The 24,709-nt window shown below is 43.0% G+C and overlaps 3 protein-coding genes across 9 annotated transcripts in view; 1 reads left to right on the forward strand and 2 right to left on the reverse strand.

Moving 5' to 3' along the window:
- tmprss6 (transmembrane serine protease 6) overlaps nucleotides 1-2,851 on the forward strand; it is a 45,046-nt gene extending 42,195 nt beyond the window's left edge. For all 3 annotated transcript variants that reach the window (XM_004913889.3, XM_002934238.4, XM_004913890.3), the window contains 2 exons: nucleotides 522-658; nucleotides 1,398-2,851. In XM_004913889.3, coding sequence (XP_004913946.2) covers nucleotides 522-658; nucleotides 1,398-1,556 — 296 coding nt within the window. In that variant the 3' untranslated portion in view covers nucleotides 1,557-2,851. The remainder of the gene's footprint in view (nucleotides 1-521; nucleotides 659-1,397) is intronic.
- kctd17 (potassium channel tetramerization domain containing 17) lies at nucleotides 2,850-9,924 on the reverse strand. The gene is made up of 6 exons (XM_004913891.4): nucleotides 9,147-9,924; nucleotides 8,786-8,894; nucleotides 7,276-7,361; nucleotides 4,553-4,648; nucleotides 4,053-4,181; nucleotides 2,850-3,246 (listed from the first exon to the last, which is right to left on the reverse strand). Exons 1-6 carry the CDS (start codon nucleotides 9,330-9,332, stop codon nucleotides 3,151-3,153), a joined length of 702 nt encoding a protein of 233 aa, XP_004913948.1. The 5' UTR covers nucleotides 9,333-9,924; the 3' UTR covers nucleotides 2,850-3,150.
- A 1,298-nt stretch (nucleotides 9,925-11,222) lies between these two features.
- mpst (mercaptopyruvate sulfurtransferase) lies at nucleotides 11,223-19,017 on the reverse strand. 5 transcript variants are annotated; one of them, XM_012960804.3, is made up of 3 exons: nucleotides 18,909-19,017; nucleotides 13,940-14,552; nucleotides 11,223-12,208 (listed from the first exon to the last, which is right to left on the reverse strand). In XM_012960804.3, the coding sequence occupies exons 2-3, from the start codon at nucleotides 14,538-14,540 to the stop codon at nucleotides 11,910-11,912; spliced, it is 900 nt and encodes a 299-aa protein (XP_012816258.1). In that variant the 5' UTR covers nucleotides 14,541-14,552; nucleotides 18,909-19,017; the 3' UTR covers nucleotides 11,223-11,909. The 5 variants fall into 5 exon arrangements, with proteins under 5 accessions (XP_012816258.1, XP_012816260.1, NP_001005646.1 ...); XM_012960806.3 differs by having other exon boundaries at nucleotides 18,905-19,015; NM_001005646.1 differs by having other exon boundaries at nucleotides 18,898-18,925.
- Between the last annotated feature and the right edge of the window lie 5,692 nt (nucleotides 19,018-24,709).

A 24,709-nucleotide genomic window follows, 5' to 3' on the forward strand; every position in this document is an offset into this window, starting at 1 on the left:
TGGTGGGACAGTTGCTAATCAAGAATTACAGGAGATTCACTTTTCTGAAGGTGGAGCAGTAAGTTACAAATCTCCATATAGACTGTCTACCACAGTTCCTTGCAGGGGTCAACCCTGAAAATAAGTGACTTTTGGATGTTGTGATATTTGCTGTATATGGCATAACTAGCCAGCCGGGCACATGGATACAATGGTTAAGAAGAGAAGGTATTTCTAGTGACAAATACAAAGAAAATGGCTTCATGTAACTGCATACAATAATTTGTGGCCTAAAGAATCAATATCCAACACTAGTATAAGCCATAGAGTGTTAAAGTTGTTTATCTGTCCTTACAGCCCTGATAACTTAGTTTCAAGATAATATTTCATGGTTCTGACTTTCTTGTCCTTGAAATCTGTAATAAAATTATTAGAGACAACTGCACCCCTCTAAGCAGGAGCACTAATGTGCCAGGTCTAATGTTATATTGCAATTCTAAGTACATTGTGAGCATATGCATTATCCACGCTGTTGTCCTTAGGTCCCACCAGTGATGTGCTCCAGAAGGTAGATATTCAGCTTGTCGCCCAGGATATCTGTACCGAACTTTACCGCTACCAGATCTCACCAAGAATGCTTTGTGCTGGTTATCGTGATGGCAGTAAAGATGCATGCCAGGTATCTACACTAAAAGTATTTATTCTTTTACTTTCAGCACTGCCACAAGCCCACAGTATATTCTACTTCAAACACAGACAGATATTACAAATACATACTTTATTTACTTAAAAATAAATATTATAAACAATAATATCCTCATGATTAACTCTTAGATCCAGCCTATATATAGTTCATCCTGAAATGCAGCTTAATAAGTGCTCTTTTTGGCAAATGGGTTTATACCAGCGGCCAATCACTGACTTTGTACCTGTGACGGGCAAGTTCAACCCTTGTTATATTTTCCTTCACTCACCAGATATCATTCTATGCAAGACCTTTCTGCTTCAGTAATGATATTTGGCTTACCCTTTACATTCAAAGACGCCTTATGTGTAAGGGTGTTACCACTGGTGCCTATGACTAAGGGTGGTAACACACGAAACACATAAGGCTCTGGTCTTGTTGATTCCTCAAATAAAGCAGAATAAAGATGATTGATTTTAATAGAACATGTTACTGCTGACCCTCATTCCATAAATTGCTGTATGAGAGTTTGGGAACACTGAAGGATTGTGTAGCCCCTGCTCAGGAAGATATTGTGGAAAACTATGAGCACTATGAGAACTATGAGTTTTCTCCTCTCCACTTTAATAAGCCTCAGTTTGGCTGGTAGGATTCAGAATAATCAGTTATCTAATATTATCTAATAGTGAGCGTATAAAGAATTTTACATTGATTGTTTTTGTGTATTTCCTAGGGTGACTCCGGGAGCCCTTTGGTTTGTAAAACTGCCAGTGGGCGTTGGTTCCAAGCAGGTTTGGTGAGCTGGGGGGCTGGCTGTGGCATACCCAGATACTTTGGGGTGTATAGCCGCATAACAAGACTTGTACAATGGATCGAATCTATCACATTGTAAAATGAGTCATTTCTACATAATGAAATTAGAAAACAGTCAACAAAGTAGTGGAACTTCTAAGGATTAAAGAAAAAACAGAAGAATGTTTCAAAGCACCATTTGTGGAATCACATACAAGTTCATCAGTTAAATGTATTTGTTTTGTGAAGACTGACCACATGCCCACATTTGAATTAGAAGCTACTTTTTAATTTGTTTATTTTCAAGCTTCCTAGATAAACACGTTCTACATTTGTAACCTTCACTTCTAAGGAAACTAAATATAACATATAAGGCTTCATTGAGAAACTGAATATAATATATATTCATCTTCATCTGGCCATACACTGGCAGATCTCATGTTTGTTGAGGTCTCCAAATCAATGGATTTTTGTTTGCTTTGGCCAACCAAGAGGTGAGCCAAATAAGCCTTATCTAATCATTTGGCTCAGAGGTAACAATAGCATATGGTGGGTTCGTACAGACCTATCAAGGTATCATGGATCTTTGTCTGCTTGGCCAACCAAGGGGTGAGCCAAATAACCTTCATCTAATCATTTATCATAGAGTTAACAAAGATATCATATGGGGAGTTCGTAGAGAACTATCAGGAGATGACTGCATCCATGGCTTGGTGTAGTCATCCTCTAAAGAGATCTTTTAGTCTTTTCAATCTAAATAAGCTCTACACAGAGGACATCACAGAAAACATAATCATAGCCAATATCAGTCTTTGAATGGCAGCTACATGTCACCTATATTTAGTAGATACTACATGTAGCTGGCTAGAAACAGCTTTTATTGTTTCCTATCATGGTACCTGCTTGTACATTTAGCTACAAGGAGCAAATACTAATCTTCCTGTGTAATAGAGGCCTAGAAGCCAAAAAAATATCTAAAGCAAAAAAAAGAGCTTTGTTATTATTATTAATACTTCACATAAAGAATACAATAATGTATGGAGCTGTGCAGATCATAGATTTGGAGACATTGCAAATATCTCAGTCATATTAGTGCCCTGTTTGCAGGACTTGAACAGCCATCCGCCACAGGAACCACATGGCCATCTAAAACAGAATTATTCCCACCAATCAGCCATTTGGTCTGCTGAACCAAATCAAATATAAAGCCACCTACCGTAATAGACTTTATGTATATTAGACTGTAGACATATTGGTATCATTAGATACTAAAGAACTATCATTTCTTTAAGGGAGGTGATGTCATATGAAAAATTCAGTTGCTTGCACAGCAGGGTTTCCACTTTAAGGCATACTGTCCAATAATGGGTAGAAATAAATATTAAGACAAAAGTGTGTTTTCATGTTTTTTATTCGCAACATTGGTTCCCGAGAGATCCTATTCCATGAGTAAAACACAAGCTGATGGAAATGAAATGGCAGAGAGGGAGAGTAAAAGACTGAGAGTGAATGGCAGAAAGGGAAGAGCTGGAGGACTGTACAGGTGAAATACTAGGAAAGGAAAGATAATAAATACTAACAGTAAGTATGTTGGTAAATTACCAATAAACATATGAGGTATATACAGGTAGGAGCATGGTGATGTGTATTGAACAGAAAGTGGTGGATCAGTCTTGGACTGGCACTCACAGAAGTTATTCTCTACTGTTCCCCTCTCTTTCATCCTCCTGGAAGAGAACAGATTCTGGGCGCAGCACTGGCTCAGCCTCTTCTTCTGTATCACAGCTCGGCTAGGCAAGGGAAACAGCATAATGTGTAATATATGGATACATCTTGGTGAATATATGAGCAGGGGTAATGTGCACTGTCTATAGGGGTGTATATGTAGATAGGGTAAAGAATGTGCATGGAAGAAACTGACTAGATAGCATCGAAAAACGTATAGTTTTTAACCTTCTGAGCACATTTTTTTAATAAATAGGGCTATAACCACAATGTCAGTCTTTTTAAAGTCCATTGTGATTACTATTAAATGGGTTGTGTGCTCAGCTTGGTTTAATTCATTGTATAAATCATTAATTTTTAGTACTGTTTTAGTTTGCAGAAGAATAAACAGGGATTAATGTCTGATAATTAAAGAGAATTATGACAGTAGGGTTTGGGTGCCACGTGGGTAAGTACTGAAAAGTAATTGCATAGTAGCATCAGCAGTCAGCCATGCAACGTACTGTTTGAAGGGGGGGGAAAGCCTCTTACTAAGGATGCAATGAATCCAGGATTCGGTTCGGTATTCAGCCAAGATTTGGCCTCTTTCGCAGGATATGCTAATCTATGGTCCTGACCAAACCGAATCCGAAAAATCATGTGACTTTTTGTCACATTAAGACTGAAGTGGAACATTTAACCCTTCGGATTTGGTTCGGTATTCTGCCTGACGGTGGATTCGGGGGTTCGGCCAAACCAAAAAAACTGGGTTCGGTGCATCCCTAGTTCTTACTATTAGCAAATAATACTTGTTGGGGAAGGGCTAGTGTTATAATAAGTATTTGCCCATTGACTAACAAAAGAGCTATATACCTTGCCCTTTAATACTCACTACATGTTCATTGCACATTGTTCTTCCATCACAGGATTTGGGCTGAGTTTGGAGCTCTCTAGACACCACACACAGGAACTCAGCTTGTCCCTCTGTACTGTAACAGTAAGGAGACCCCACATTCACCAGCTGCAGAGATAAAGAACCCCAACATTCTTTTAGACAGCCACCAACATGTACAATTCTCTGTGCTGTGCTCAGGATAAGCAAAACTCTGGGCTTTACTTTTCTCCTCCCTTCCTAATGATAGCTATCGAGCAGTGCATTCTATATGACCACTAGAAGCCTTGTATGCACATCAGCAACTTAAACTTTAAAGTTTTCAACTCCCAAAACAATTTGGCCACATAAAACATGTGAGGGTTTATGCGTTGTTAAAGAAATATTAAGGACTTAAGGAATTTCCTTTATTTTCAGTATGGTGGGAAGTAGCCTTGTCTCCTCATAAAATAACATTTGCCACACTTACTGTATTTATCTCACTGGTTGTGTTGTTTTACCTGCTCGAACTTCCAGCTGTCAGACATAGAGGAGACCATCTGTGCCAGCTCTGCCTCCTGGCACTGCAGGACCCGGTACACATGCTTCTGCTGCAGCTGAGAGGAAAGCGGGCATGGAAAGGAAATTGGGTACAGTAGATGGGTTCCACAACAATATATTTGCCAGACAAAATATGACTGCAATTAAATAGATTAGGGATAAACAGAAGATAGAAGCTCCACACAGCACATGCTGCTGTCAGTTACCTGAACTTAGGGACAGACAAACAATATAATATAAATGTCATAATATAAGGTTAATTAGTAAATAATACAGATTATAAGCACCAGAATTTAATAATAAGCCCTGTAGTATCAACTTATATGACAGGCAAACCTCATGTTTTGCTTGATGGTTTGCAAGGCCCCTAAGATTAGCTTCTCAACTGTTGCCCAGAGCACACTGAGCATGTGTAGTGTCACTGACACTACTGTCACTCCAAGGTGGTGACTCCCTGTGTGCAGCTGTGAAGGCCTGGATTATTGCTGCTATAGAGATTCTGAACCTTTAGGGTGATGCAATAAGTCCAGTATAAAAATGTGGCATTTCTAGCCATATTTATTTTTAGGGTTTAAATGATGTGATCCAAATTACTGAAAGAACCCTTATCCTGAAAACCCCCAGATCCTGAACATTCTGGGTAATAGCTCTCACACCGATACTGTATATCAGCAATTAGTTGCAGTGCTATTTCTAGAATATAAATCTACAAAACACTGTTTCAGGGGCCTCACATGCACACTTACAAACTTATGGCCAGAAAAATCCATTGGAAAAGCCAGATTGTATGAATTATTGGTGCATTAATTGATTGTTATCGCTTACCTTTTACCTAAGGCTGGTGCCCCTGTTAGGACAAAACCCACAGCAGCCCAGGGTAGCTGCGATCCTCTTCCTTCTTCTCTCTTAGCACCACTTGTGAGTGTATAGTAGAGTGAAAAGCTGAACTTTGACAAAACAGCTGGCTCTTTCACTCTACTGCGCATGCGCGGGCCCCAGGATCCTGGAGAGAAGAAGGAGGATCACTGTCTTTCAGCTACCCTGGGCTGGTGTGGTTTTCTCCTAACATTTGGCACCCTCCCTTCCACCCCCCCCCCCATTATTTTTACCATTCCTTCTCCTTTAATGTGTACAATAGGGGCCTATAGATGTATTTATACCTGGGCAGAGAAACTAACTGAAGGGCATAGTGGACAGAGCTGTATATTGAGGAACTATTGTGGAATAATCTAGGCCAGTGCTGTCCAACTGGCGGCCCGCGACCCCCCTCTGTGTGGCCCCCCACCTGTCTGGCTGCTTTGATGGCTTACTCTTTTGTAAACTTTAAATGGTATCAGTACTGTGATTAACTGGCCCCTGCATGGTTCTCACCTCAGATTCAGGCTGTAATCCCTCTGTATTGTTTAAATATGTAATCCCCTGGGTTGTTCACACCTTTTAATCTCTGTATTGTTCATCCCCTGCAGTGTTCACACCTCAGGCTCAGGCTGTAATCACCCCCATTGTTCCCCTGTTCACACCTCAGGAGCAGTAGAAACCCACAAATAATCCCTGCACACTACAAAAAGAACATATACTGAGGTGGTACTGCAATTAAAAAGTTTTTTAATATATAGTTATTGTGCAGACTGTAGGAGCAGTGCCAGCATTGTGTCACTGTAGGCTGCCTGTGTGTGCCATAGGCAGCATAGGGCAAGCAGAGTATGGCACACACAGGCAGGGTAGGGCAGGCAGAGTATGGCACACACAGGCAGGGTAGGGAAGGCAGAGTATGGCACACACAGGCAGAGTAGGGCAGGCAGAGTATGGCACACACAGGCCAAGTTTGGCACAAACCAGCCAAGAATGGCACACACAGTGAAAGTATGGCACACGCAGGCAGGGTAGGGAAGGCAGAGTATGGCACACACAGGCAGGGTAGGGAAGGCAGAGTATGGCACACACAAAGGCAGGGTAGGGCAGGCAGAGTATGGCAGGTTTTTGCTGTACTACAACCATTAATATGGGTATGGTCATGTGATAACATGGGTGTGGTTTCAAATGGGTGCAGTTTCAAAAAGGGGAGTGGTCAAAACTGGCTTCCATTATCGGCCCTCCACCACGTAAGTCGGAAAAATTCCGGCCCTCGGTACAACAGAAGTTGGACAGCACTGATCTAGGCAACAGCAGTAAAATGTATTTGTACTGGCATTATTTATCTTTATGTCTATACCATATAACCATTGCATTGAGCTGCTATTCTTATCCTCTCTCCCTAAAGTTACCAGATCATTTGAAAATGTAAGGATAGTACTAATTAATGCATGTTGCAGGGCTGCACTGACTGCATTAAAATTCAGTTGCAATCAGTGCCACTTCCTATCTGAATTCTAGCTGAATTATTGATCCTTTCCTTATACATCAGTTCTATGCAAAGTATTCACCCAAGGTTCTGCTTATAGGCCCCTTGTACATAGCATGCAGTGTAACCCTACCCTAGCATGTAGCTCTGTTACCCTGGATCTGTGCATTGTGGCACTATGCCATAAAGGTGCCCAGGGCACAATAAACAAACATCACTATCCTGCATCTACAAGGAAAATCATGTCAGCATCAGAAACCCGCAAGCCGCTGAGTACTACTTCAGAGGAGCAGTATATATCTTGCATACATACTGACTGGTACTTCATCTATGGGGTTTTACCTGGCTTACTTTTGCTGCCTCCATTTTCTCACGGATAATTTGAATCAATGATGCAATATTATAAAACTCAGCCTCTTCCAGCACTCCTGCCAGGGGAGAAAGATTAAGTGGAAAGGTCACAGAGGGATATTATAGAATGAAATGCACAATGGAAATAACACAATAAGGATGGGCATATAGGGTATTAAAAGAGAATAGGAAAGCAATAATAGTGGATAACAAGTTCTTACTTCCAAATATACCTTAAAAAGCATAGTTTACAACACATACCGAAACAGGTAAAAATACCAACATAAAAATGGTAACAAGGCAATTGCTGCCCTATCCCAGTAACAATGCAGCATAAGATGGTGTTAACCCATTTAATAATCTATAATCGACAAATGTCTGCTTGCTATGAGATACTGACGAACGCCAGAGGGGCTGCTGTAAGATGCCACAGAAAGCCACTATTTAATGGGCTGGTGGGGCTGTTTGGGCCTCTGTGTACTTGGAATGCCAGGGCCTATTTTGAATCCCAGTCCAGACATGGACAAACTTGCTCCCACCTCAAGCAGAAGGGTTTCACTTTAAAGTAAAACTGCCATCCTGAAACGAACAGCAAGAAAATGTACCGACTCCCTGGGGAACAGAAAAATGACTACCTGCAGACATTGGGTATTAGACCTTAGTAACAAGGAAAACTAAAATTGTTAAGGTTTTTTTCTTTGTTTTGCAATTGCACCCCTGATGTTGAGTAGTGTCTCCCGAAGCTATGGGCCTGCACGCTGCTTCTAGAAAATGGAAAATTTCAATTTAAGAAAACTGCCAGACATTAGTATGACCTCCTTGCCTTTATACGGCTTTTGTCACCTCCTTTATATTCAGATGCAGATCAGTGCCCTGGGCATGCACAGATTAACTGCGTGCCCCAATTTGACCAGTGTGCCTGATGGATAAGAGGAATGTGCTAATTTGTGCTCGCCAACTGATTTGCATGTAAGGGAAATAAAGAGAGCTGTGGGGGTTCTGAGTTCACACAGGGTGAAACTATGGTTAGTCAGCGTTCGGAAAAGGTCAAATATCATTCCCTCGCCCAGCACCTGATCTGGGAACTGGCACTTATATTGTAGTGTCACCCACTGTGACCTACAGCACTTATATTTGCCTATTTGTGTCTGTTAGTTACCCTCCCATAAAGATTGTAAGCTCTACGGGGCAGGGACCTCCTTCCTCTTGTGTCCTCGACTCTTAACTTTTTGCTGCTGTATTTATCTTGTATTTATTGTTATACTTTGTATTTATCTATTATCTTAACACCCTGTTTGTATTAACGTATTCTACTGTACAGCGCTGCGTACATAAGTAGCGCATTATAAATAAAGATATACATACATACATACATTCCCTAGTACTGGGGAAGGAATGTAAATCTTACAATTGATTATGGGTATACAAAGCAAAATGATTAAGTACACAGAAAATAAACAGGGATGAATAGCAAAAGGCTTGAATGAATAGGGTTAATTACCTTCTATTGAAACATTTTTGTCTATGATGAGTTTCCCATGGCGCAAGTAGCGTAGGATAGCACCAAAGTAAGAGGGGTCTCGGTCAATGAGGAACGCTCCTGACTCATCCTGAAGAAAGAAAAGGGGAATGAGGGAGTATACAAGAAGATATGTAGGACATAACCAAGGATAGCAATTGTGGAGATCAATATATGAAGCAAATGGCTTAGTGAAACAACATAGAGCATACATAAAGCAGTACTGCAGCCCTCCTGCTGTTTGTTGTGCCACAACCCTTTCTATCCTCACTGGGATTTGCAGTTAATCAACAGGGGGTAGGCAGTGCTGTAATAAAAGGATATGGAAAAGGGGGAGCCATACCTTCTCGGACAGTAGCTGAGATTCCTGGCAGAGTCGGCAAAGGAATGAGTTGGGTTCCCGGCAGAGAGTCTGTTTTGTAGTGAGGAACACTTTGCCACCAACATTCAGACGCACCCACTGTCCCTCTTTAACAACACACCAGTTAGAATAGGCTGCCCCATATTCTCCGTCTCGGGGGTCCTGCATCCTATATTAGTGCGTCTTATGGATAATTTGGCACTTGTAGTCTGTGTCCCCTCTATTGCTGACTCAGTTGTAGTTAAGCTTTCCCTTACAGCAATTCAGCCCTTACTTTTAGGGCCTGTAATATTGGTAAACTGGTGACAGCAGCGTGGGTCCGTTTTCTTGTCCCCTTAATTTTTGCAGATAATTTGCTATCCTCTATGTCTCTTCCCATATCCTTGTGCCTTGTCTCAGGTTCTCTCCAATGCTAGCCTCCCCACACCCTCTCTCCTGGGATAGGTTGCCAGCACAGGTGCATTGTGTTTAGATGCTGTCTGCCCTACCAGGCTCCCCGTGCATCATCTGTCATTAGATCTCCTTCCTCTCTTCCATAACAATCCCCCAGCCATCTCCATGCTGCCCGGATAATTAACTCCCACAGTGCCAAATGAACTTTAATCCAGAAGGTACTTGAAAAGCATTTCTTTATAAAGAATTATTTACAAAAGTGAATAAGTTTGTGTGACTATGTAGATTTGGAGATACAAATTCACAATGGGCATGTCATGCCATGCTTTTGTGTTGTCTATACCCAGTGTAACCCACACAGTTTATTAACAACTCCCCCCCCCCCCCCCCAATTCATTTAGTAGTCTTTGTAACCCCTCTGCATCCAGATCATCCTAATATTCACTGTAAGCACCAATAGAGATCAAATACAACTTTTATTAGAAGAAATAAAGTTATTATTTGGTCATTTCACTTCAACCATGATTTGATTCATGGAACCTGCTCTGTACAGGCCCAATTCCAAAACAAATATGGGACACTGTAAAAAATATAAATAAAAAGAGAATGGGAAGATTTGCAAATAATTTAAACTCTATATTTAATTGCAAAGAGTACAACAACATATCAGATGTTGAAACTTTGAAATTATGATTTTCTGAAAATATTTGCTTGTTTTGAATTTGATGCCAGCAACATGTTTCAAAAACGTTTGGACAGGGGCACCAAAGGACTACAAAAGCTGTGTAATGCTAAAAGTATCATAGCATAATATCACCAAAAGAATCAGAGACTCCCTGAATGGGCTGAGGAATATTTCCCAAACCCATTGCCTGGTCAGAAGCAGTTAGAAGAGTTAGAAGCGGTGATACATCACAATGGGAAACCCCTATGGCCCTTGTAAAACTTTTTTGAAACATGTTGGCATCAATTTAAAATAAACACATATTTTTCATAAAACAATAACATTCCACATTTGATATGTTTCCTTTATTCTATAAGCAATTAAATACTTTGCATATCCCATTTTCTCTTTATATATTTTACAGTGTCCCAAACTTTTTGGAAATGGGCTTGTAATACGTGTCCCAGTGTGTAAGGTGGCTCAGGGCACTACCTGAATAGCGTTTGCCAATAAACAAAAAAAAACTTGGAGACAGAAGACATTTTTTCATTGAGAACAGAAAACATGTTCATTTCGACCATTGATATACTGCCCCGCTGTTTGTAGAATGCTGGTATCAGCAGTTCGCTTACACCTATTACAAAATAGGTTTGTGGGCCTATTTCTTTAGTTATATGTGTTGCTCTTCAATCTGCAAATTTCCAGCTACTGCAGCTCTACACCCAGCATCTCCAGCAGATTCCAATCACATTTAGACAGTGTGGCTTACCAGTGCTATGGAGGTGAATTGGACTCAACTGTAGAATAGCAAGCAGAAAGGCATGGGGGGAGAGAGAGGCACAAAGCAGATTTTATGAATGTTATACATCATTACAAGTCATTCAAATGCTAATATTCTGCCGTCTGCTCCATTGCTAGCCCTTGAGGCAAGGGACAAGTTCAACTGCTTTTTATCAGAAGTATAATTATAAGAGAAAAAACACAAAAAGGCACATTACAGCTAGTAGGCAATCTTTCTTTTTAATGTGTTCATTAAAAAAAACAGTATTTGCTTACAGAGAATATTGACAAAGATGATTGCAATGTCTGTTAAAAAGTTCCTGCCTTCCCACAACTTCATACAAAATGAATCAACTTACTGTGTTTTGTGCAGCAGAACCTGTGCAGAATTCATCTTTAGCAGACCCCCCTCCATTCACTTAAAGTGCTAAATACAGTGTCTCCCCTGTAAATAATGTAATTTGAATACAATACAGTCGGTTTGGGCTGTTTCAATAATTCAACAGCCTTTTACTAACCGTTAAAGGGTCTTTATGCAGTACCTGAAAACCATTCTGAAAATAAAATTACAGCTATTTATCTCAAATATCCTTCCAAAAATTAGAGTTCATTAGACCCTGCACAAAGATAAAACTGAGAATCCACAGAGAATCCATTTGTACAAATTATGAATGACATCTCTCCACAAGGCCCATTCAGAAAAGAGAAATAAGGCACTGTTTTATAAGGATGGACATGGCATGGCCAGTAAACTTTTTGATTGTGATAACAGTTAGCCAAACACAGAAGTTGGACTAACAGTGAGCATGAACTTTCAAAAGGTATCTTTGCTTTACAGGTGACCCAGTACAGCCATAGGGTTAATATCATGGTTGGGAATGAAATGCCTATTCTGAATTCCCCTGACCTCACAAGGTCTTCCCTCTACCCTCTGAGATGACATCCTCTGGCTTAGCACGCATGTACCACTCAACCCATGAGCCATCATAGATAGAAACGTCTTCTTTGCCACAGAGGAAGGATGCCAGGGCCACATGGCAAGCTGTGACACCTGATCCACAAGTAGCCACCGTTGGCTTGGAGAGATCAACACCCTTGTCATGGAACAAGCGTCGGATCTCATCGGGAGACTTTTCATACCCTTCTGCTGTCAAAAAGCTAGGAAAAGGAACATTCACTGCGCCAGAAATATGCCCAGGTTCAATACCTTAAAAAAAAAAAAAAAAAAGTGATTAAGGACAGGATAGAGCTGAGCAAAAGATAGGCCAAAAAACAGTATGTAGCTCAAATGTTATACCTGTTTGGATTACCAGACACTTTAAAGATAAACATCACAATGGCTCCAGGTGCAGAATCAGGTAATGGCTGATGCCAGTGTAGGGGCTGATTCTTGGCCTGTGTTTATCCAAGGCTGAATTAGCCTTGTGACAGTGCCCTTTTCCCAGGCCACTACTCTTCTTTGCTGAAAATGCACGTGCCCAGAGAAACCTCCAAACAGCGACTATAGCATATATACAGCCGCTTCACCATGGCTCATTCAGTTGTCTGGGACTGCACACATTTTAGATGACTGGGATGTCTGTGCTAAACTGCAATATAGTTAAAACTGGAAATCTTACTAAATTGCTAATGCGTAAGGTCCGAGACAGCTAAAAGGGCCATGGGTAAGATGTTTTGACTACTTTGCTCTTCACTCCCACATATGCTACACAAGGGTTTATCACAATGCAGCTGCTAGCTGAGCAAAAATGCTGATTATTTTTTGCTTGTCCTAGTTATAAAAAGGTCAAAGATTAAACTACATTCGAGGTTTCATTGCAGGTAATAAGAGAGCAGAGAAGAGTGTGTGATGTTGTTTTAGCAGCAGTCGTTTTTTTATGTTTCTTGCCAATTAGAGGCAGCCATGCACTTCCCGTCGATGTCTGAGAAGCTTATCCGATAGCAGTCTCCATGGGAATTTCTGTACAACTACAAAGGAGAAAAAATGTGGCCCTACAGGAGATATTGATATAACCGGTAATATCTTCATTAGTACAGCAGGGGACACTATATATTTTTAGGCTACTGTGCTCAGAAAATGTTTAGGCTTTATTTGGAATGCAACGATTTATACAATTACTGCCTGATTCATAGTGTGCCGGGCAAGAAGAGCATGTGAAATCAATAAAGTAAAAAATAGGTTCTGGGACTAAAAAAAATATAGCAGACTGTGCTACCTTAAAGGACAAGGACATGTGAATTCACCTCAATATGTTAAGCATTGCCAAGTGAATTCAGTTACTTTATGCTTCCCCCCACAAGTGGTGTTTTTCAGTAAAAAAAAAATGTATCAGCTCAGGAAACATTATACTACAGCAGTGTGCAGCTATCTTCTCTGCCAACCTTAGTTGTCCCTAGCATAGATATAAGCAGGCCATACACTATAAAATCTGCTCATTTAGCAAGGTTACTAAACGAGCAGTCTATTTAAGGCCCCCATACACGGGCCGATAGAAGCTGCCGATATCGGTCCCTTGGAACGACTCCGCAGCTTATCAGCCCGTGTAGGGGCAGAAACGAGGGGCCTGGCCGAACGATATCTGGCCTGAAATTGGCCAGATATCGATCGGGCAGGTTAGAAAATCCAATTGGATCGGGGACCGCATCGGCTCGTTGATGCAGTCCCCGAACCGACTGCCCCATTGCCGCGTGCAGAATTCGATCGTTTGGCCCCAGGGCCAAACGATCGAATTCGCCTACATGCCTAGGAATGGAAGGTATGACAGTTCCTGAAAAGGAGCAAGGGTCTGGGAAAAAAAACTTGGATTCAATGAGGTGGGGTGCCAAACATATCGGCACCCTTCCTCTAAATTCACATCCATCCATACGTATCCATATCTAGCACTGTCCCAGTCAAAAGTGCTTACAATAAAATCCATTACTTCCCCCACACTCTCACCTTCTCGGGGCTCCGGCTCTAAACCTCTGAATCTTCCTTCCACTCTGGCATCTACCATTTGAAATTTCTTTTTCTCAATATTCTCCACCATGTCCTCATGTCCCACAACTAGAGAAGAGTTGAACTGGGTATGAAACTCTGCAGGCTGTGGCCGAGGCTCCTTTCCTGAGTTAACCGCAAGTCCTTCTCTTAGCCAGGCTTTCAGGCCTCCATCTAATACAGAGACCTGTGGATGGCCAAAGATCCTAAACATCCACCAGACACGAGGGGCACTATAGGATCCAAAGTCACTGGCATCATAGACAACGATGTGGCTGTTGTTGGAGATTCCCAGTCTTCCTGTATATTCAGAAAACTGGTCTGCAGTGGGAAGCATGTGGTCATATGGGGAAGTGCGGTCGCTGCATGCATCTATGTCGAAGAAGTAGGAGCCAGGGATATGGCGCTCCTTGTACTCCCGCCATCCATCTCTTCCTGATTTGGGGAGGTGCCACGATGCATCCAACACACGAAGAGTCCCCGAGAGGGCAGAGCCGTTACGCAAGGTATCCCAGAGCCAGCGTGGTGAGACAAGTGCACGGGGCAGCAGTTGGTGGGTCATACTGAAGGATCTCTACGCAGGAAAGATAAAAGTGTTATGAATAAGTATATTTTATTGGACAGTGCTGCATGTCAGAGATTTACAAATCTGTGCTAATAATTATAAAAAATGAAAATGCAGGCTGAGCTAAATTTAGATTTTGATGCATAATTCGTATGTTTTTTCTTTTTTTATTCAAACAGTCACCTGGGCTGGGGACAAAGCTCGAGCAACAAGATTATCCCTAACTTAACAGGTTCTGCCATCTGCTGAACAACTGATTAACCCTGTAATTGCCAGTATGCCTGCTAAAGAGTCAGATCTAGAAACCACTGTTGGCACTTAGCACTTTAAAGACTAAAGCGTGAAACAATATCTTCCTATTATGCCCCCCTTGAGAAGAGCGATATGTTAAATTGAACCGATCTTAGGCCCCTGGGACAAGTGATTGAATGACATTGACAGGAGGCAGTTTTAAACCTGTTTGATCGACATCTGGACGATATTTGGCCAGATTTTGTTGGGTAGACCAGTCAGAGGGTTCCGTACACAGCCGATAAGCTGCTGACGTGGCTTGTTGGAAGTTTTAATCGTCCCACATATGCCCACTTTAAGACTAGTGGCCCACGCAGGGCTTTTCTACAGGTGGAGAATCATCTGTATATTTCTATTCAACCAGGTCACAAATTATCTAGTATTGTATATCTAATACCTCTTATTGGAGGCAATGGTAGAATACTGACTAACATAGCAGTTGCAGGACTGCACCCCTATTGCATTTTCTGTGAGCTCTGCTTGGAGGATCTCAATTTGGTCCACATGCAACCCATGGGCTGATTTATTGGGAAAAAAAAAAGCTTTGACACTTTTTGCATTCAAACACATGGAATGGATATAGCAACAGAGGAGACCCGGCGGCTACTGGGAAAGGTAGGCACATAGGAGACCCAGTGAGGGATTTGAGTGATGCTTCGTTCAACATTAAATAACATATTTCACAAGTTATTGATGTGAATCTCGGTAATACCTAGCACTAAATGCATCTTGGGATGGTTCATGGTTCATCCATCTTTTATATGGATTTACACACGAGACTGGCTATTCATCCATCAAAAACAAAGCAGTCAATAAGAACCAGATCCTATCAGCACCAAGCAGTGGGCTCCCATTTCTCCTTTACTATGAGAACACAGACAGCAGAGTTATGCATGCCAGTATGGCAGAAAAAAGCAACTTGGGTGACTTCATGATAACTCACAGGATTCTTTGCCCGTGGAAAGGCATTTGGGAGAGATTAGTTGCCGCAGAAGCAGAGATCTATCGCAGGCAACTAATCTCTGTGTGGGATGTTAGCCTAAGGTAAGGTATACACTCACCTAAAGGATTATTAGGAACACCATACTAATACCCTTCTCTGACCTCTAGCATCAACAAGGCATTTTCGCCCACAGGTCTGCCGCATACTGGATGTTTTTCCCTTTTCACACCATTCTTTGTAAACTCTAGAAATGGTTGTGTGTGAAAATCCCAGTAACTGAGGAGATTGTGAAATACTCAGACCGGCCCGTCTGGCACCAACAACCATGCCACGCTCAAAATTGCTTAAATCACCTTTCTTTCCCATTCTGACATTCAGTTCGGAGTTCAGGAGATTGTCTTGACCAGGACCACACCCCTAAATGCATTGAAGCAACTGCCATGTGATTGGTTGATTAGATAATTGCATAAATGAGAAATTGAACAGGTGTTCCTAATAAACCTTTAGGTGAGTGTATATCTCTTCCAGAATGTTCTATTAGACAGAGCAGGAGGGGCTGGAAAAGCCAGTACAGGTGTTGGGATTTCAGATTGAAGTCTGAACACATTTTTCACAATAGCTGCCTTTAAGGTATGGTTATCCAAATAACAGAAATATCTGGAAAACCCCAGGCCCCAAGCATTCCAGAAAGCAGATTCCATATCTGAACCCCATAATGGTCACCTCCACAAAGATCATACTGGGTTAAACTGATTTTACTTGAAGACACTTGAATGTCTGCTGCTTTTAAGTGTCTTTAGGGTTGATTCACTAAAGGTCGATAAGCGTTATGGCATGCTTTTTTGCATTAAAATTGACACCAAAAAAAGGGGCGATTCGCTAAAGTATTATCGCATGCGTTAAGTCGCATATCGCGTGCGTTAAATAGCGCGCAACCGAATGCGTTAATTTTAACGCACTGCATTAATTAGCACGCAGAAATAATACTAACCCATGATCACAAACACTTAGACGCGCTAAATATCGCATTAGTCTGTGCGAAAATTAACACCTACTTGGGGCAGGCGGTAATTATAGAAAAGTACAGTTCATGAGCTTTTGGCAACACAATATGGACTTTGCAGTGGGATTTATTCAAGTCCGTGTTGGCCCTAGAGTGATGTAGCCTCCAGTTTGCAGGGAAATGGGCATTTTTTGAACAGTAGTTTTCCGAAAGTAATGGCGTGTATGGCTAATATGGTGTGCGTTTTTTCGCACGCGGTGACAATTTGTGCGTGCTGCGTTAATTAGCGCACGTTGCATCAAATACCGCACAAAAATAGTCTTCGCAACTTAAATAACGCAAACAGCATCACGTTCAAATTAACGCAAGTATCCTTTTAGTGAATCGCGCCTTAAGACGCAAAAAATAAGACAGAATAAAACATGCTATAAATAGCGCTCATTTTATCGCAATTTAGTGATTCAGCCCTTTTGTGTTTTGGTTTCTTTTTGTTTGTTTTTTTTAATCTTTTATGTGATTTGTATGGGGTGCTCCTGCCAGCCTGCCCAATAGATAGCAACACAAAAATGAGCTAGATACCTGTCTGGGAGAGCTAAAATTAGGCAAAGACGGCATATACAACCAACAGTTCTGCCATGGATCTGAGTACGGCAAGCTTTAGCCTTTCCTCCTGTGTTCATGCTGGATGCCGATTACTGCATCTGATTGGCTGCTTGCACTATTTATCAGGCCCAACCAGCCAGTGGGATTAACGTAAGCCCCATGGCCCAGCCTCTCAGACCCAGTAAGCATTAAGTCTCTGAATTTAGGAAACAGCGCTTCAGACTGGGGGAAACACCATGGCATTTAGTGCATAAGATGTGCTAATGATTGAATGTATATGTGAGTGAGACGCATGAGTGTCCATTTCCCTGTGATAACTGTGTAACGTGCCAGCAGAGTATATGTAATGACGATGATGAAGATGAGTTAAAGGGAGTGGCTAGTTTTACTATCCCAGCTTGGGGTACGTGCCCACGGCTACAGCAATTGCACTTCTATGGCCCAGTGGAGCACTGAGGGGGTGTGTCTGTAGCAGCCAATCCCAGTGCTCCTGCAGGGCCATCTCTGTACAGACTGCACCACTTACACACACAGGATACAGATGTGACTGAAGATCAAATATTATTGAAAACATTTGCTCCTACTCCGTGGGGCTGCAGTAAGGCACAGCACACAGTCACTATTTACTGGGCCTGTACTATTGGAGTATTATTCAGTAGCTGTGACATAAATAGTGGCACTGCTAGTTGGATCTCTGAGCAGAAGCGCTGGAGGGCTGCCATTAAGCTAACATGGGCAAATGCAGTTTTCTGCTTGGTGGCAGTGACAGGCCTGTGGACTACATGCCCTATGTGATCTCCCAGTGACCCACTGCTCTTATTCAATAACACAGGGAAAAGGTAATGCCATATGCCATGTCATTTCCCTCTGTGCAGGAGGGACGCAGCTCCTTCCCCCCGGCTGCCAGCACAGCTCCAACCTGCCCAGGGAGCAGAGAAAGCAACACTGGCATCTGGCCAGCCCGCCCCACAACTCAAAGTAGATCTGCTGAGCTTCAAAATATTATTATTATTATGGTTTATCAAGCACCGGTGTATTCCCCTAGCAGGAAGCACTGTACTTGGTTAACAGCAAGACAAACTGACACAACATTATAACAAACTAATAGTGTCCCAATAACTAACAATAATGGAAGGAAGTTGTGGAAGTGCAGTAAGTGCAGGCCATGCTTAGTAGCATTCACAGTATTCACTGGCAGGATGGCTGGACATATAGGACTTGTGAGACTGTGAGACTGTGAAGGAATCAACAAGCATGTAGGTGGGGCAGAGTAACCACCGGACTGGCACAGCCCACCCTGTATGAAAAGCTCACTACCATCTCTCACATATGAATTATGTTGCTCTCTAATAATTACTGAAACAAGTGCCACTCCCCTTTAGCTGACATTGCATGCTGGGAGTTGTAGTACCGCAAGCTCTGGCAACTATAGGGAATCCAGTGAAACTATGCAGAGTTGCCAGGCACACAGCTAGAAGTCTCACAGTAACAGGCGCTGCGCCGAGAGTACGTACCACTCACCTACCTGGCCTCAACTTCGCCCCGCAGGATAGAGTACAAGCTGGAATGGAAGGCGGCTTTGAGAAGGTCGTGATGTCAAAGCCATGTGACCATAATGAGGGCGGGCAGCAGTGAAATCACATAGGGGCGTGTCTAATTCTAAACTCCTGCGAGTCTGATAGCGTCAAGCAATAGAGGGACCTGCTTCTTTGTCCGGCTGGGGATGGAGAGGGCTTCTGGCGAATGGGTGGGGAGGGGGTTGCACCGGTTTAAATGCCAAAAGGTTTTGCCACAACCCAAATGGTTTGTGTGGTTTTGAAATAAGAGAGGGGGTTAGCAGTGTGATATTATGGGGGAGGGCAATGGGATGTCTAGAGTGAGGGATGAAAGTCATATGTACAGGGATACTGGGGGAGAACTGTGTTATAGGTACAGGGATACTGGGGGAGAACTATTATAGGTACAGGGATACTGGGGGAGAACTGTGTTATAGGTACAGGGATACTGGGGGAGAACTGTGTTATAGGTACAGGGATACTGGGGGAGAACTGTTATAGGTACAGGGATACTGGGGGAGAACTGTGTTATAGGTACAGGGATACTGGGGGAGAACTGTTATAGGTAAAGGGATACTGGGGGAGAACTGTGTTATAGGTACAGGGATACTGGGGGAGAACTGTGTTATAGGTACAGGGATACTGGGGGAGAACTGTTATAGGTACAGGGATACTGGGGGAGAACTGTGTTATAGGTACAGGGATACTGGGGAGAACTGTGTTATAGGTACAGGGATACTGGGGGAGAACTGTTATAGGTACAGGGATACTGGGGGAGAACTGTGTTATAGGTACAGGGATACTGGGGGAGACCTGTGTTATAGGTACAGGGATACTGGGGGAGAACTGTGTTATAGGTACAGGGATACTGGGGGAGAACTGTGTTATAGGTACAGGGATACTGGGGGAGAACTGTTATAGGTACAGGGATACTGGGGGAGAACTGTGTTATAGGTACAGGGATACTGGGGGAGAACTGTGTTATAGGTACAGGGATACTGGGGGAGAACTGTGTTATAGGTACAGGGATACTGGGGGAGAACTGTGTTATAGGTACAGGGATACTGGGGGAGAACTGTGTTATAGGTACAGGGATACTGGGGGAGAACTGTTATAGGTACAGGGATACTGGGGGAGAACTGTGTTATAGGTACAGGGATACTGGGGGAGAACTATTATAGGTACAGGGATACTGGGGGAGAACTGTTATAGGTACAGGGATACTGGGGGAGTACTATTATAGGTACAGGGATACTGGGGGAGAACTGTGTTATAGGTACATGGATACTGGGGGAGAACTGTGTTATAGGTACAGGGATACTGGGGGAGAACTGTTATAGGTACAGGGATACTGGGGGAGAACTGTGTTATAGGTACAGGGATACTGGGGGAGAACTGTGTTATAGGTACAGGGATACTGGGGGAGAACTGTTATAGGTACAGGGATAATGGGGGAGAACTGTGTTATAGGTACAGGGATAATGGGGGAGAACTGTGTCATAGGTACAGGGATACTGGGGGAGAACTGTGTTATAGGTACAGGGATACTGGGGGAGAACTGTGTTATAGGTACAGGGATACTGGGGGAGAACTGTTATAGGTACAGGGATACTGGGGGAGAACTGTTATAGGTACAGGGATACTGGGGGAGAACTGTGTTATAGGTACAGGGATACTGGGGGAGAACTGTGTTATAGGTACAGGGATACTGGGGGAGAACTATTATAGGTACAGGGATACTGGGGGAGAACTGTTATAGGTACAGGGATACTGGGGGAGAACTGTGTTATAGGTACAGGGATACTGGGGGAGAACTGTGTTATAGGTACAGGGAAACTGGGGGAGAACTGTGTTATAGGTACAGGGATACTGGGGGAGAACTGTTATAGGTACAGGGATACTGGGGGAGAACTGTGTTATAGGTACAGGGATACTGGGGGAGAACTGTGTTATAGGTACAGGGATACTGGGGGAGAACTGTTATAGGTACAGGGATAATGGGGGAGAACTGTGTTATAGGTACAGGGATAATGGGGGAGAACTGTGTCATAGGTACAGGGATACTGGGGGAGAACTGTGTTATAGGTACAGGGATACTGGGGGAGAACTGTGTTATAGGTACAGGGATACTGGGGGAGAACTGTTATAGGTACAGGGATAATGGGGGAGAACTGTGTTATAGGTACAGGGATACTGGGGGAGAACTGTGTTATAGGTAAAGGGATACTGGGGGAGAACTGTGTTATAGGTACAGGGATACTGGGGGAGAACTGTGTTATAGGTACAGGGATACTGGGGGAGAACTGTGTTATAGGTACAGGGATACTGGGGGAGAACTGTTATAGGTACAGGGATACTGGGGGAGAACTGTGTTATTGGTTCAGTAATACTGGGGGAGAACTGTTATAGGTACAGGGATACTGGGGGAGAACTGTTATAGGTACAGGGATACTGGGGGAGAACTGTTATAGGTACAGGGATACTGGGGGAGAACTGTTATAGGTAAAGGGATACTGGGGGAGAACTGTTATAGGTACAGGGATACTGGGGGAGAACTGTGTTATAGGTACAGGGATACTGGGGGAGAACTGTGTCATAGGTACAGGGATACTGGGGGAGAACTGTGTTATAGGTACAGGGATACTGGGGGAGAACTGTGTTATAGGTACAGGGATACTGGGGGAGAACTGTTATAGGTACAGGGATACTGGGGGAGAACTGTGTTATAGGTACAGGGATACTGGGGGAGAACTGTGTTATAGGTACAGGGATACTGGGGGAGAACTGTGTTATAGGTACAGGGATACTGGGGGAGAACTGTTATAGGTACAGGGATACTGGGAGTGAACTGTGTTATTGGTTCAGTAATACTGGGGGAGAACTGTTATAGGTACAGGGATACTGGGGGAGAACTGTGTTATTGGTTCAGTAATACTGGGGGAGAACTGTTATAGGTACAGGGATACTGGGGGAGAACTGTGTTATTGGTTCAGTAATACTGGGGGAGAACTGTTATAGGTACAGGGATACTGGGGGAGAACTGTGTTATTGGTTCAGTAATACTGGGGGAGAACAGTTATAGGTACAGGGATACTGGGGGAGAACTGTGTTATAGGTACAGGGATACTGGGGGAGAACTGTGTTATATACCTATAACACAGTTCGCCCCCAGTATCCCTGTACCTATAACACAGTTCTCCCCCAGTATCCCTGTACCTATAACACAGTTCTCCCCCAGTATCCCTTTACCTATAACACAGTTCTCCCCCAGTATCCCTTTACCTATAACACAGGTCTCCCCCAGTATCCCTGTACCTATAACACAGTTCTCCCCCAGTATCCCTGTACCTATAACACAGTTCTCCCCCAGTATCCCTGTACCTATAACACAGTTCTCCCCCAGTATCCCTGTACCTATAACACAGTTCTCCCCCAGTATCCCTGTACCTATAACACAGTTCTCCCCCAGTATCCCTGTACCTATAACACAGTTCTCCCCCAGTATCCCTTTACCTATAACACAGTTCTCCCCCAGTATCCCTTTACCTATAACACAGTTCTCCCCCAGTATCCCTTTACCTATAACACAGTTCTCCCCCAGTATCCCTGTACCTATAACACAGTTCTCCCCCAGTATCCCTGTACCTATAACACAGTTCTCCCCCAGTATCCCTTTACCTATAACACAGTTCTCCCCCAGTATCCCTGTACCTATAACACAGTTCTCCCCCAGTATCCCTGTACCTATAACTGTCCTCCCCCAGTATCCCTGCAGAGTGTGCTATGTGAACTGCAGTATGATTTGTACAGCAGTGATGCATGTGTTAACAGAAAGCCAATACTGTCTACCAACCCAGTGCAGGTTTATTACTTGTGTTTATAATTTGCCCCTCTCTGATGTCACGGGGGGGAGGAGATGCATGTATTTAAATAAGCAAAGGCTGATGGAGGAGGAATCAGATCTGTCTGATATCGCAGAGTTTGGCCCGCTTGCAATGAGCTGAAAGATTATTGAGCATGTTGGGAATTGTAGTTAAACATATGTAGTCACCCACAAACCAAGATTTGCATTAGGCCTAAAGTAAGGGCATTTTCCCACTTAGCTAGTAACACCTGCAGGCTGTAGAGAGACCTACATGGCTGGCATTGCCCTGAACCCTGCCCTGCATTTACGCCTCAGCCTGGGGAGTGATTGCTGTCTGTTTGCACGTCCTCATCTAGCAGGTTTGTGGATCAAACCAACTCATGGAAGGAAGGGGTTTACTGGCAAAGCACCTGCTTTTGACTCGATTGATATCTGAAAGTTGGCAATCAGGCAGATATAATAAGCATCATGACCTAATAGTGCTTGGTTGAATGCCAATACAGTAATAGAAAACAACCAACCCCACCCCCCTAAGTAGATGACAGTGGTAGGATCTTGTAAAATGTGTCTGGGACTGTATAATGAAGTGGAAGGCATGCACAGTAATGGTATCGCCCTTGGCGGGATCTTTAACTCTTGCACTTTTGGTGTTCTGTATCCACCTGAGAGAAAACTAAACTTAAACTGTAGTAGGACAAATTATAATATATTATCCTTTCAGAATTTACATGGTTAAAGTTTCAATTTATGCCATAAAAAAGTACCACTGACACCAGAAATATAATCAAAATGCCAGTTATTTCTCTATTGCTATTCTCAAACATCTTCTGTTTAATAAAGAACTAAGGCTTAACAAAGAAGTTGGCTAAAAAACATTACACTTTTTGTGGGTTTCTTAACTAACACATGGCAAAAACAACCAGCGCATCCTCTGCAAATGATGTCCCATCCGCTTGCCATCGCCTTCTGACCCCTCAATTCCCTTCAGCGCTACTGCTGGATTTGTGCAGGTAGCATCTGGCGCTGTCTGGGTAGCTATTTTATTTTTTAATTATTGATGGAATCCAAGGGCCTTCTCCCTAAAGATGACCATACACTGAGAGATCTACTCGCGAGGTTGCCAAGCGAGCAGATCTTCTCCCTATATGCCCACCTACGGTATTGGGCTAATTCGATCGTTTGGCCCTAGGGCTAAAAGATCGAATTAAAATGCCGGGCATAGGAACCGTCAGTTCAGGAACCACATCAACAAGCTGGAAAAATGAAACCTGCCCAATCGAGATCTGGCCGATTTCAGGACAGATGTTGGTCAGGGAAGCACCTTTGGTTAGTTCCCACACATGGACAGATAAGTCTAAAGGACCGATATCGGCAGCCAAAATCTGCCCATGTATGGCCACCTTAAGGCTGCCCCTAGGCACAGGCATGTATAAATATGGCCCTGATTTAGAGAGAAGATCTGTGCCTTCAAAGATGCTCCCCATCTTCTTTTCTGCTGATTCACTGCACATGCTCTGTGCTGTTGTCACTTACCTGAGCTTAAGGGCAGACTCACCAAATGCTGTATTTATATAATAAAAGTCACTATAATTCAGAGGAAGGTACTGCAGATTTTAATGACCTCCCCAAAACAATTTTGCAATAAGCTTGTGTGAGTAATTTTTCTAAACCCCCAGGACCAATTACTGATGCTCCCCAAACCCCGCTCATCTTTCATCCTCCTCTCCGACAAACACCTCAATGTCTGAGCACTATTTTGGCTGCCCAAAGTGGGTGAGCTGGATTTTGAAACAACCATTCTGCAGGTCTCTACTATGGCAACTTGACTGACGGACACATGGGAATCATTTTTTTGGCCAAGAAGGTCAGGTTGGGACCTGATTTTCTGCTTTCTCAAAGTAAGAG

This window comes from Xenopus tropicalis, chromosome 4, assembly GCF_000004195.4.
Source record: "Xenopus tropicalis strain Nigerian chromosome 4, UCB_Xtro_10.0, whole genome shotgun sequence".
Lineage (NCBI taxonomy): Eukaryota > Metazoa > Chordata > Amphibia > Anura > Pipidae > Xenopus > Xenopus tropicalis.